Genomic DNA, 14,060 nt, shown 5'->3' with positions numbered 1-14,060 from the left:
CGTAACACCTAGCAACAAGTCTGAGTAGCTTCGCTCTGCTGGGTCCCTGGTGTAAAAATAATATATTTCCGTTTCATGTTTATTTAAGGAACATTGGCCCTCTTAAACATCCCGCACTTATAATGGTGGATATGCAACATTTTTGATTTTAGAAAATGTAAAATGTAATCAATATAGATTATTGCTAGTGAGAATATTAATTAGAATCGGTTGCTCTTGTTAAAAAATGTAATTAACAACAATATTTATAATCAGTTCTGCAAAAAATAAAATCCTAAGTGGGAGCCGGTTCACTGAGGCGCTCCTCCGGTGGACACCACACCGATATATCATGTGTCTCCGCTTTGGATTTATAGATAGGGAGCATCAGAAGAGAGTGATAAACAGAGATAAGGCTCTATCAATTATATGATTGCCATAATTAACAAGCCTATCGTTAAAGGAAAATCAATAAACCAAGACTGGGATTAAAATATAGTCCATACATTATACAAGGTTTTACAAGGAACGGATGAAACGGCCTCATATACTGTGCTCCGTGCGTTACCATGGGAACCACTGGCTCTGGGTGGATTTAAAGAAGCAGCATCCCCATATAGTTCTCCTTCCACACCACTGAAGCCTAATTAACTCATTAATGTGGATTCACTTGGAAATGTCTGTGCCATGTGAGCTCGGGGGGAAAAAGATGGAATCGAGATATAAATGACGACGTTTCCTCCCGTTTACTTCAAGCAGACGAGGTTTATAACACATCAGTCAAATAGGCCTACTATACATCCACCACAAGACATGAATTATTCACATCAACAGTAAAGTATCTATGAAGGTCAGTCTTAAGTTCAACGTGTTTTCCGGCTTCCTTGCAGTGATTTGAATATTTACACCGAGACGGGGGTCTGCAAGACGTGTGCGGAGTTTTGCTGCGAGAATGGGCGGTGTGGTGGTATAATGGTGTTTCATTCAATGCAGGCATCCAGAAGAGATAAAGATGGTAATGGAGAACGGGCCAGACAGCGTCTCCCTGCAGGGGCTGGTGAGGAGAGGGGAGCAGTGAATGGTGGTGCTTTGGGTTTAATATGACAGGAAAATGAAGTTCTGTGAGGAAGCCATGTTGCCCAACCCAAAGCCTAGTGAGATACAGACATCTCCATGCATTTAATACCCCCAGCTACGGGGACAGCGAGATGGGGTAATATATCAATATATAAGGCATATATCATAATGCTACGCATGGCCACAACGAGGAACAGTCCTATTTCTACGTTTTCCTGTGAATCCGTGTGTTTGGTGGAGAGAAGAAGAGCCAACGTGTGAAGGTTGAGTTGAAGGTGAGAAATGTTTTGAGGTGCAAAGATCATAAATCTCTGGCCTTTGTAGGAGAGGAGCGGAGCGCGTGGGGGTGATCTTAAGAAGCGGTAATGGCTGGAGGAGGGAGAGGAGCTGTCTGCGGCGAGATGGAGGGGGGTGGCCGCAGCAGCACTGAGGACAATGACCAGAGGTGGAGGGAGGACACGACGAGGAGCAGGTAGAAGGAGAGGGCTAGAGGAAGGCGCTAGGGGCAGCTCTGCGTAATTAAAAATAAAAACTATAGATGTGGCATGGCCCCTGGCCTTCTTCATATCTTGAACATTTCTAATTAAAAGAGATAAAGAGTGAGGGAGTCATCAATCCCCCAGTGATTTCCCAGTTAAGGTTTTAGAGGGGGCTGTAAACTAGGCAGCCTGGCATCATTGATTTTATAATTAGCTATTGTCACTTCAGACTGAAGATGGAGGGCGCGTGGTTGGAGGGGCAGTGAGCAGAGTGAAACAGGTTAGTGCTGGAGGGGGACAGCGAGCAGGCCAAAGGTGAGGAGAGGGGGGGGGGGAGGGTGTAACGGGTGCAGGTAATGATCCCCGTGGAATAGGCCATGATGTTAACAGCCAGTGAAATGTCATGTGGGAATTAGAATATAACTGTGATCTTACGCTACAGAAAAAACACATAACACGACACAATGGATACGTAAACTGTCTTTATTATAGAGCCACAACCCAATCCTTTTTTACTATAAGAATACACATGTTTAACATGTAAGATAACAACCTTCACGAGCAAATCTTCAAAACAAACCACACACACACACACTGCTGCTTCTGCTTTATTGCGATCAGATACGAGCAGCACCCAACTGTAACAGAAAGAGGACTGTTATGGGAGACCTCTGAGCCTCAGATTACAACCCGCACAAGGACCAACAATTAAAAGAAGTTGAATTGGGTATATACCAGGATTCTCACCACCTTGCTACTTGGCGAGTATACACGTATTGTGAACCCACATATCTTGTAACGAAAGGGGGAAGGCTGTAAAGATTCTTTAAACCTGCAAAACTGTAACTTTTTCACAGCAGCCATTCCTTTTGCTCAAAGTTGTTGAACAACGTGTGTCCAAACCATCCGCCCATGGAGAATTAGTTTTCTTTTTAACTATTCCATTTGGATAGTCTGTGGAGGCGATATAATATAAATTTCATGAGAATGGGTGGCTGTTTTTAGGAAGTGTTAACTGCCTAAAGCATATACTTTATAATTAAAGCTGGTATTAGTTCTTAAGTTATGGAATCAATATCTTAAAATACTGGAACATCTAGAATCCGATATACAAACAGGATGCAGAAAAGCAAACACAAGATTAATTATTTGATTCAACAAACCAAAACACACATATAAAGGAGATTATTATTAAGACAAAGACACATCTGAAAAAGGCATATATCAGCTTCCTCTCAACTTCTATATAAAAACAGGGTGCAAATACAGCAAATACAAATTTAAATGATTATTAAAATTGTCAAGCAATTATTTCTTAGCCACACATAAATAAAATTGGTCAAATGTGCTGAAAATCTACAACTTCATTTAAGCTAAATGTGAATATAATGTCATTGCAGTATAACTTCTGAGTTAATAAGCACTTATCAAGTGGTAAGCAGCATTAGTTATCAAGAGATATATTGCAAAATGCTAGGGATGGTTGAACCTCAACTCTTAAATTTCATTATCTATTAAGTATGTATTCCTTAAAAAGTTTTTTAACTCAAATGGAGTTCACCGTTGCATTGTTGTGGTGAGGATCAATTCCTTGCATATAACAAACTGAAGTGGATCTACTAACCAAACAGTAAAGAACGATCATCTATTTCCAACCCTTTGTAAAGTCGACTTCTGAACGATTAACAAATAAAAGCAATTTATAGTTTATAGCATCAATAAGAGAAAATAAGGCAGAAGGTACTAATCACCTAATCTTAAGAGACTTCCATCAATACAATCCATTATATCGCACATATTCGTCAGTGTGTTGTCACCTACTGCCTCGCTCTCTTTGGCCCTAATGTCTCCGAACGCATCCGGTATCTACAATCAACGGTGAATATATTCAGGATGAAAGAGCTAATTTTTCATTAAACAGGGTGGAGGATACCGACGACTGTAGAAGCCGGTCCTTCACGGTCTAATCCCTAATCCTGCCGGGCTAAAGGCCGGTGTCTTTGACATGGTTCACATCTGCTTTGGAGAATTTAATGTTGACTTTCAGCAGTGTTTTCAAAGGAGGCAGCGGGCCGCACAGAACATGATAATTACAGTGGCAGCCATGACTCCTAATCACAGCCGTCATAAAAAAACAACATAACACCAGCCGTAAAGCCCTCGGTGTAGTCATGATTCGTGTGTGTGTGTGTGTGTGTGTGTGTGTGTGTGTGTGTGTGTGTGTGTGTGTGTGTGTGTGTGTGTGTGTGTGTGTGAACTTCTCAAAACGCAAAACCCATTCTTCGCGCCCCCACTGCGTATCAAGCTGTTTCGGTTGTGAATGTTGTAGTGTTTGCTTAACCGCCATAAAAGATTATGTCCCGAAAAACCGCTAAAGCAGGGACACCAGAAGCCCTACGGAGGGCGCCGGAGAGCTCAGAGGGCCGACACTGAAAGTGGAGCACATTGGTTGATACGCGGGGATAATAATAATAATAATAATAATAATAATAATAATCATAATAATAATGGTGTCAATGGCAATATCTGGTTGTTTTGTGCCTGCTAGTGTTTTTAAAAGATAAAAATAAGTCCACCAAAGTCTGTCGAAGCAGCGGCGAGCCGTCGGGAGTCCCAGCGCTACCACAGGGAGGTGTGAGCCAGATCACTGCAGAAAGGGACATAAATCCAGTTGTTTTAACAGTGAAAAGAAAGGTGCTTTCTGGTAGAAAGAGGTGAGGATGAAAAGGGTAGGATGAATGTGGGGAGTGAGTGCTTTAATGACGCTGAAAATTGGCCTGTGACTGTGGTACAGCCCGGGGGTAAATCACAGCTACGGCTTGCTGTCGGCGGGTCTGTCCCCTCGTCCTCCCATCCTGCACCCCCCCACCCCCCCCCCCCCCCCCCCACCCCCCGCCCGTCTTTGTCCCACTCAGTCCCCCCCCAACCCCCCCCCCCCCCAACTTCATTTACGACCACATATTCAAAACTTCCATCTCTTAGCCGTGCTCACCCTGTCACCATAAATAATCCTGCGGGGGTGGCCGCATGTGTCTCTGCGCGCGTTACCAAGCGCTGCATAGGTAGCGAGCGGTTTCTGTTCTTGTGTGAAGGGGGGGGGGGGGGGGGTCCGGCTACCTGAAGATGGCGTCCGTGTGCGTCTCGGGCGGCAGCAGCAGCGCCGTCTCCTCCGCAGAGCTCTGGCCGCCACATGGCGCCGCCTCAAAGTCCTCCTCCTGAGGGGAGAGGAGAGACGCACGCAGGCACACTTGGACATATATCTGTAAGGCGGCCATTACCCTGTCATAACTAGCAGAGGCCTAATTGCCCTTCACAGATAATGCATGCAGCAAATGATCCACGGCCCGCCGCGTAACTAGCGTCTAGGGCAATCGGCGGGAGCATAAAACTCGTTTTCAGCGTCGTATATATAACCGCTCAGCGAGGAGCAACCCCCCCCCCGGCGGCGCCTTACCGACTCGGAGCTGTGCGCCGCGGCGTCTGCGCTGGCCTGCCGGTGTGCAGAGAGCGGCGCCGGCTGGCTGATGACCACCGTGCCACGGGCCAGCTCCCTGAGGGAGGGGGGCGGCGTGGCGGGCAGCAGGGGGTCCAGCTGGCCCTGCTCGCACAGGCTGTAGTGGCCCAGCGGGCCGGAGGAGGGGCGGGGCGGCGGCGGGGGCTGCTGCGCCTCGGGGCTCTCCTCCTCGGAGTCGGAGAGGGGGCTGTACGGCCGTCCTGGACACACGGACAGTGAGGGAGGAGACCTCAGTGGGGAGGAGGACTGGGTGGGGAGGAGGACTCGGTGGGGAGGAGGACTCGGTGGGGAGGAGGACTCGGTGGGGAGGAGGACTGGGTGGGGAGGAGGACTCGGTGGGGAGGTGAACTGGGTGGGGAGGTGAACTGGGTGGGAGGTGAACTGGGTGGGAGGTGAACTGGGTGGGAGGTGAACTGGGTGGGGAGGTTAACTGGGTGGGGAGGTGAACTGGGTGGGAGGTGAACTGGGTGGGGAGGTGAACTGGGTGGGAGGTGAACTGGGTGGGAGGTGAACTGGGTGGGGAGGTGAACTGGGTGGGAGGTGAACTGGGTGGGGAGGTGAACTGGGTGGGAGGTGAACTGGGTGGGGAGGTGAACTGGGTGGGGAGGTGAACTGGGTGGGAGGTGAACTGGGTGGGGAGGTGAACTGGGTGGGAGGTGAACTGGGTGGGGAGGTGAACTGGGTGGGAGGTGAACTGGGTGGGAGGTGAACTGGGTGGGGAGGTGAACTGGGTGGGAGGTGAACTCTGTGAACTCAGTGGGTAGTTGAAAAGTGGTTCCTTAACGCCCACCCTCGTCTGGTCCCTATCAGTGTGTCGTCATGCTGGTGGTAGTTCAACAGAGTTCTGTGCCTTTGTGTCAGCCTGTGGCTTCAGTTACCTGTCTGGGTGATGGGGACAGCGCTGAAGCTGGGGTCCAGCATCAGACCCACCTTCTGTTCCACCATGTGGGTGTACTCCATCAGGTCCTGGAGGAAGAACATAAATAAGATGAACAATCCCATCACATACGCTATCTTTATCATGATACTACTTTCCAAGTGGTAAATGGACTGCATTTATACACCGCTTTTCTAACCAGTGGCCGCTCAAAGCGCTTTACAATATCGCCTAACATTCACCCATTCATGCAATCATTCATCCACCGACGGTGGTATCAGCCACGCAGGGCGACAGCCAGCTCGTCGCGAGCAGTCAGGGTGAGGTGTCTTGCTCAGGGACACCTCGACACTCAGCTAGGAGGAGCCAGGGATCTAACTAGCAACCTTTCAGTTACCAGCCAACCCGCTCTACCTCCTGAGCCACATGCCGCCCATGGATCACATGAATCCATTGACTGCATATGTTCCTGGTGGACTAAGCAGCTGACCTGCTTCCAGAAGGTACCGCTGACCTTTTTCTCGGCCAGCAGCTGCTCCTTCTCCTTTTGAGCCACCCTCAAACTGGCCTTCAGCTCCTGGAGCTCTCTGCGAGTCTCACTCAACTGAACCTGCAAACAGCAAAACATTGGCAACTTTCAAATGGTCTTAAATAACAATCACACGGGTCTTACAGGATAGCATGCCTGCACATTGTGTTTATTTAGTTTATCGACAATTTTATCACAAATTCTGTTCTGTGAGAGACTGCTGCATGTCCCTGTTTGTGTCTGAAGATCACTTCAGAGATAAATATCGCTTATTGCAATATTTTGTACATTCGTATCCTCAATATGAAAGTCTGGATATTGTGACAAACCTACTTCACATGTGACATCCCTTAAAGATCCCATATCATGCTTTTTTTAGGGTTAATAATTGCATTTGGGGGTACTTCTAGAATAGGGTTAGATGCCTGTTGGTTACAAATACCCCTTATTATTCTGTTCATTACGGCAAAACCAATTTCAGCGTCTTTCAAAAATACTCCCCCTGGCTTGGACTTAAATTTTTCGAGCTTAAAAGACGTAAAACATGTATACATACATCATATAACAGTCTCAAGCAAAGGGAAAAGGGAAAAGGGAAAAAGCATGACATCACCCCTTTAACATGTGAGGTGTTTGCTTGTGCGTTCTTGGGACCGGGCTCCTTACCCTGTTGCAGTCCTTCTCTCTGCCCAGCTCCACCTCCACCTTCTCCCTCTCCATCCTCTCCTCCTGGAGCTGCTCCTCCGTCCTCTGGATCTCCACGTTGACTTTCTCCAGACGCTCACCATCCTTCTACCATGGGGGGGGGGGGATATATAAGTCAGAGGGGTCACGTGACTATACGTGAAATCATATGCTTTATAACACATGGTATCTTCATGCACAGAAGATAAGCGAGGTGTTCCACCTCTTCACCTACAAAGCTGGACGTTCTACGTCAAAACATGAGGCCGAACAGCAGCAGAACATAGGGCTGTACAGCCACATACCTTAAAAGGTTGTATCAGCGATGTTGGGTGACGAATCAAACAAACTGAGCCAGCTCACTTTTCGTGCATCCAGTAAAAACTATCATGAGCACAGCGCAAAAACCCCACAACACCCACCCCTTGTCGGTGATTGGTTGGAATACTATTTATTTTGGTTTGGAGTGGTTGGTAGTACCATTTGTTTTTGTGCACGATCTCGGAGCATAGGATGCCTACAGAGACACGTTTTTTTGACGGCCTGCTTATGGGGCCGTGAGGAAAGATCAGATGAATGTGATCATTTATGTTTCGGCCTAGAATCGCTGATACAACCTTTAAAGTGTATTTCCGGAGAAAATTCTGGCTTGCCCCAAGTTGCCCGGAGCAAAGTAACAGCCCAAATGGCTTCCATGTTATTGGCTAGGGGCACCGCAAACGCTTGCAAATCTGCATTTTTTTAACCACTAATATTGCTCAAAATAGCACCAAACCTTTGCAGTAGCATGATACGGTCCCCACATAAAACGAAGCATCAACAACTTAGTGCAGCGGGAGTTTATTAAAAAAGACTCTTTTCCAAGTCTGTGCCTTGCTGGTAGGTCCATGTTTCCAGGAAGTTGATTACCGGCTACCGTGAATAACATAATAGAGGCGCCAACCAATTGAAAACAGCCAAGAGAAGTATCAAGAGGGGAGATTGTTAAGTTACATTTGTCGGCGCCTCTATTATATTATTTATGGTAGCCGGTAACCGACTTGTGTGGACTTCCTGGAAACACAGTTCAACACAACAGTCTTTTTTAATAAACTCAGAGTATTTAGTATTGAATTCGTATTCGTTCGTTAAACCCTGGGGATACCAGTCAACGCCCCCCTCTGAAGCTGTCATGCACAGCGTGGTCCCAGTGGGGCGTACCTCGGCCGTGTGCTGCAGGTGCTGCTGCTCCTGGGCCCAGTGGGCGCGGGCCTCTCTGAAGGCCAGGCTGGAGTCGGCCAGCTGCAGCGTGAGCTGGGCGGCCTGCAGGCGGGCCTGGTGGATCTCCGCCTGCCCGTGGTCCCTCTTGGTCACCATGGCGCTCAGGTCCGCCTTCAGGCCGTCGACGGTCCGCTCGCTGGCGCTCAGGCGCTCGCGCAGGCCGCGCATGTCCTTCAACGCCGCCTCGCTCTCCGTCTGAGCACGGACGCACACGGGGAGAGGGCGGTGGCTACTGCGCAACGTACACGTGGCGAAAGCCTCGCGTCTGTTCAGTGTTGTGCGAGTTCACACTTCACATGAACCAGTTCAAAGTTCAGCTCATACAAAAGAAAATGAATAAATTCACGTTCATAGTTCATCGATTCGGTTTTGAACTAGTTCATATTCAGTTCATTAACAGTTCTTTTAGAAACCGAGGAAAAACTGGGAGTGAATATTTCTGTGCTTATCTTTTAAAATGAATCCTCTCCATTATCAGCTGCCCACCACTACCATCTACAATTGTTGATATTATTTGCACACCTTTTTCATTCATCACAACTAAGGCATTAACTGTATTCAATAAACATTTCATCTCGACCAAAGCATCAATTCAGAATGTCACAAAATCTGAACTAGTTCAAGTTCAAGTTCTTTAGTTAGAAATATGTTCAGTTCAAGTTCAGTTCAAAGTTCATAGAAAAATGACCTTGTTCAATGCAGTGTTGTGCATGAACTAGTTCTTTTGAACTAGTTCATGCACAACACTGCATCTGTAATAGGTAAAAAATGCACACAATCTAGCAGTTTTACCTCGAGGAGTTAACGCAAAGACAATGTAACTACGAGTCAATATCTACAGCTTGTCTGCCTCTCTCTGCTGGTTAAGTCACACGTCTGACCTCTTTCCTGTGGGCGGTGGTGAGCTTGTGGGTGAGGGTGCTGATGGTGTTCTGCAGCTGCAGCACGCTGGTGTCCCTCTGGGCCAGAGAGCTCCTCAGACCCTGGAACTCCTTGGCCAGTGTCCGGAGCTCGGCCTCGGTGTGCTCCAGCTTGGTCTGGGATCAAATGGAAAAAAAATCTCCATCGTATTTTTGAAAAAAGGAGAAACAGTAGGTGGAAGTGACGTTGACCCTTATGTGTGTAGCATCAGGAAAAGCATTGATTTTATAGTAAAAGTGAAGAACCCTCAGTACCTGCAGGTCTTTCTTCTCACTGTCTTCTTCTTTTTTCTGTGTTGCTGCCCTCTTGGCTCTTTCCTTGAACCTGCACACACACACACACACACACACACACACACACACACACACACACACACACACACACACACACACACACACACACACACACACACACACACACACACACACACACACAGATAGATATTGCTCTTAGGCATTGAAAACCAAGAACATGACTCAATCAAGTCAGAAACCAAGGGAAAACCGGCCAAATGTATAATGATTGGTCTCACCTGTCCAGCTCAGTCTCTCTGTCTGCAGCCCTCTGTGCTAGGGTCTTAATGTCTTCCTCCAGCTCTCTGATTCGCAGCTCGCCTGCCTCCTTCGTGGCCAATAAGGCACCTTGCTGCTCAGCGAGATAATCCCCCAAAGCTTGTTCCTCCTTACAAAGAAAAGGAATTTCAAATAAGACATATATATTTCATTGTGTGTGGTTTGGAGTATTTTGGTTTCATGATTCTCATGACTGTACAGGATGTACATTTAAAAAGAGAAAGATTATCTTGGCTATTCTGTTTTCAAAGTTTCCAGTTTCCAACGTAATAAATCATATTTGGAAAAATTGGCAAAGGATGCAGAGCACTACAGAAGGGAAGGGAGTCGTTTCCCCTCAGCCTTCCTACCTTTTGTCTCTGCTCCATCTCCGCCACACGGTCCTGGCTCCTGTGGAGCTGGTCCTGCAGCCGGGCCGTGTTTCTCTTCAGGTCCGTGCGCTCCGTCTCCCAGGCCGCCCTGGCCCGGGCGTGCCTCTCGTCCTCCCGCCCCTGCTTCCTGACCAGCCCCTCCTGGGCCTGCAGCAGCTCCGCACGCTCCTGCAGACACTCCTGGAGTCGACTCTGACAGACACGGTGATCACGAGAGCATGTGATAAGCGAGTGTGGAATCTAATCCACCATTTTTTCTTTTACAACGCCAGTAAACAGGAGCATTGATTTACCTCTAATTTCATTTTACAAATGCTTGTTCATTCCACTAAACCGAAAGGAGCCACATGATGAGCTCCCTCCTGGCTCGGCGGGGGCTCTTAAATCTCGCTATTAATGCGTGCCCACCTGCAGTAGCTCAGCCCTGGGAACCACCAGCAGCATGTCTGTGGCCCCCTCCTCCCCGGGGCTCCCCTCCTCCAGAGTCACCAGTTCCTCCAGGGGTTGAGGGGCGCCGAAGGTGAACGCTGGGCTGCGTGAGCACACCTCCCCCATACTGTCCACGTACACAAACTGGTACTCCTCGGAGCTGGGCTTTGGGAGGTAGGAGGCTGGAAACATCAGGAATGAAAATCAAATGAATAGGAAACAATTGTACCGTTTGCATATGAAAGTGACACATGGCATTTTACGTAAAGTGAAAAGACATGAGAAGAAGTAAGCAAGTATGGATTGTTTGCTTTCACCGATTGAGATTCAACCAGCATTTCTGTAAATTAAAAGGAATAGGAATGAAAATAAAAAAAGGCAAGAGATTTGAAATCATATTAAAAGGTTATGAGGCGTATCCTAACTCCCCAAAACAAGCACATGCAACAGCACTAGGGGCGGAAAAAATTATTAATTATTCCATGCATCGCGATTCTCTCTAGAACGATTCCGTCTCAATGCAGAAAAATTAATAATCTGAAACAAAATTATATTTTTTCTTGTTTTTTATTAAATTATTATTATATTATTACATTTGTTTGCCTGCTGCAGAGCGCTACAGAAAACTCCTTTCTGCCTGACTTTATCTAATATAAAATATTAGATAAGGTAATTCATCTGTTGATTGTCTTTAATGATCATCACACAAGTAGGAAGTGATTAGCAAACTGAGTAGCAAAGTCAGATGTATATATATATTATTGAAAATCCTGCATGGAAATGTACATTAAAAAAATTGTTGAATCGAGATGCATCAAGATGCATCAATAATCGTTTTATAATCTGAATCTGAATCGAATCGTGAGGTGCCAAGAGATTCCCACCCCTAAACAGCACTGGTAGTTTCACTTTGCGTCCACACTACTGGGGAACAGGAAACTATCCTCCCACTAAAGCAAGGCAATGGGGACGCATTTTAACAAATTATAAATCAACGTGACAGAGGTCAGTGTTACACCTGCTGGGGACCACCCAACCCAGCTGATTGGGTAGCAGCCCGTCAGCGTGTGTTCTCAGTCTGGCTCTGAGCTACTGTCTCCTGCCCTAACTCAACCCCTGCTTTCAAATGGTAATTAATTCAAGTCATGTTGCTGATAGGTTCAAAATCTCACTAAGACAGGTAAAGAGAAACAGGAAACACTTTTTGTTTTTTCTAAAGCTGTATATTGTTTTATTTTCCTCTGGGCTCCCCAGTGGGGAACACTCTGCTCGACATATCTATCACTAACAATAAAGTTTCCTGGACGCTACACACCAGCCGCAAGCCTGCTCCTCACAAGAGTAATTCAATTTACGAAAAGATCAATCCTGCGCACGAAAGGTTTTATTTGACTTGGCCAGAGCAATAGTAGTGATTACGACCAGCTATGGGATATAAAATACAATTACAAAGCAAGGAAGTTAGTACCCTGGAACTGCACACAGCAGTTGACATCTCTGCCCTCCTGGTTGTCAGCGGGCGCTGAGGACCAGACAAATGTGTGGTAGTCCCTGACCGATGACCACCCCACCTGAGGAGCACGCACACGCACACACACACACACACACACACACACACACACACTTAATTGACTATGCGATTTTAGCCTTTGAGTGAATGAAGTGGTTGAAGACAATGATATTACCTTGAAGAGACCAATCCAGTCATTGCTCGCCCATGGAAGCTTAGAGCTCAGCGTGTAGTGGCAATCCACTCTGCTCTGTGGAAAGTAACTGCATCCCACGTTTTGAAACTCCACCAGCCAAGCCGTTTCCATGGCAACACGAAAGCAACAGAGGCACAGTTATACCTGTGATGGTCGCTGTGGAATGAAAAATAAAAAAAAATGTGAACTGTGAGCACATCCACTGAGGTAGTTTAAAAGAGTAAAAAACGAAATAGGTGATAGGTGAGCACTGGGGAATGGGAAATAGAGAGAGAGAGAGGGAGTGAGAGAGAGAGCACCTGGTGAATGTTTACTCAAAGTAAGGAGATACTTAGCACACCATGTGTTCTAAACCTCAATGGCAGCAGGGAGGCCTTGGGCCAACTTGTGACACACGACACCTTGACATAACATGACCGTCACCAGCCTTATTTCTGTCTTCTCCACCGGTGGGTACTGTAGGTTGTGCAGGTCATTTAATTTTAACGTATCCTTGCCAACAGTAGTTACAGAGTTGACTGACTAGTAGATAGATAGAACGGAAGGGCTAGAGAACTGGGTGGATGGATGGATGGGCAGATGGATAATGTAAATGCCATTAAGGATTACCAATATAATAGATAGGCTATATGCGTCAGAGGCTTTATTGAGCATATTCTTATCAATTTACTTTAGTTAAAAACACGTTATTAAATAACAAACAATCTAACGTTAGATTTGAAAAATTCACGTGTGGGCCTATACCACAAACAATTATATAAAATTACATATATTTTATTGAGCAGAGAATTGATCAGCCTAAATGGAAAACTATTTGTTGAAAACTTCACGTGTCATCACGTGTCGCCTAACTTGAAAAAAACCCTATAACACGAGTAAAAGTGCATTTGTGAAGTGTCCTTAGGGTACACATGCAACCTAAGGACATATTTGCACAACGTGGTCCAGAGAGCTCCCATTACACCGATACTAGGGCCCGGAGCACGCTGGTCATGTGCTATGCGTGACTACAACACGTAACAATGGAACCGAATGTGTAAGTACAAGTCCACAAACACAATGATTTTGCAAAATGTGCGTCGGTGTATACAGTGCAGCGATAATGTACTGCTATGTCGTGCTATGTTAATTGGAGACGACAACTGCGCAGTTATTTTCTAGTACACTTCGAATGGACCGCTTACCTTTTCCTCGCCTTTAGTTAAACGTAATATTCAGACGGATCTGGAGATATGTGTTGGAAAAAACACATGGAAACCAAATACCAGCTGCTGTCTTCACTTCTCTGTGTTTGGTTCGAGTGTTACAGCATAAAACAATAACAAAAACAAAGCAACGCACAAGCATGACGGCCTCCAGGCAACCACATAGTTGGGATTTGTAGTTTTAAGGTCTGGCAAGTGAGCAGGAAAATGTATTAATAAACTACAATACCCAAAGACAAAAGAGAATTCCAGAATTCACGTCAGACGGAATGGTTGACCACCGTTGTTTTTCTCACCGGGTTGGAGCTCGCTGCTCCATGGTTGTGTGAGGAAATGCCCACCAAAACACAGACTCCAGCGGTAGGCTATTGCAAAAATAACTGTTCAACATGGACGCATATTTTGACTGCCAATAATGTGTTCACTGCAGTTAACAAGTGTATCTAGTTTTACAAAT

The 14,060-nt window shown here is 46.4% G+C and overlaps 2 protein-coding genes across 2 annotated transcripts in view; both read right to left on the bottom strand.

Moving 5' to 3' along the window:
* The window catches only part of LOC311360159 (uncharacterized protein), a gene marked incomplete at both ends in the record, with an annotated part of 91,920 nt that overhangs the window by 10,657 nt on the left and 67,203 nt on the right, over window positions 1-14,060 (bottom strand). The gene's annotated exons all lie outside the window — the stretch shown is intronic.
* Window positions 2,003-13,705, bottom strand: calcoco1a (calcium binding and coiled-coil domain 1a). The gene is made up of 15 exons (XM_084479872.1): window positions 13,583-13,705; window positions 12,378-12,554; window positions 12,161-12,263; window positions 10,672-10,874; window positions 10,243-10,455; window positions 9,853-10,001; window positions 9,575-9,644; window positions 9,281-9,436; window positions 8,340-8,594; window positions 7,122-7,247; window positions 6,441-6,536; window positions 5,928-6,015; window positions 4,990-5,249; window positions 4,653-4,750; window positions 2,003-4,182 (listed from the first exon to the last, which is right to left on the bottom strand). The coding sequence occupies exons 2-15, from the start codon at window positions 12,507-12,509 to the stop codon at window positions 4,155-4,157; spliced, it is 1,977 nt and encodes a 658-aa protein (XP_084335998.1). The 5' UTR covers window positions 12,510-12,554; window positions 13,583-13,705; the 3' UTR covers window positions 2,003-4,154.

This window comes from Micromesistius poutassou, assembly GCF_964030765.1.
Source record: "Micromesistius poutassou genome assembly, chromosome: 15".
NCBI lineage: Eukaryota > Metazoa > Chordata > Actinopteri > Gadiformes > Gadidae > Micromesistius > Micromesistius poutassou.
The sequence above is the reverse complement of the archived record's forward strand: the minus strand, read 5'-3'. Positions and strand labels throughout refer to the sequence as shown.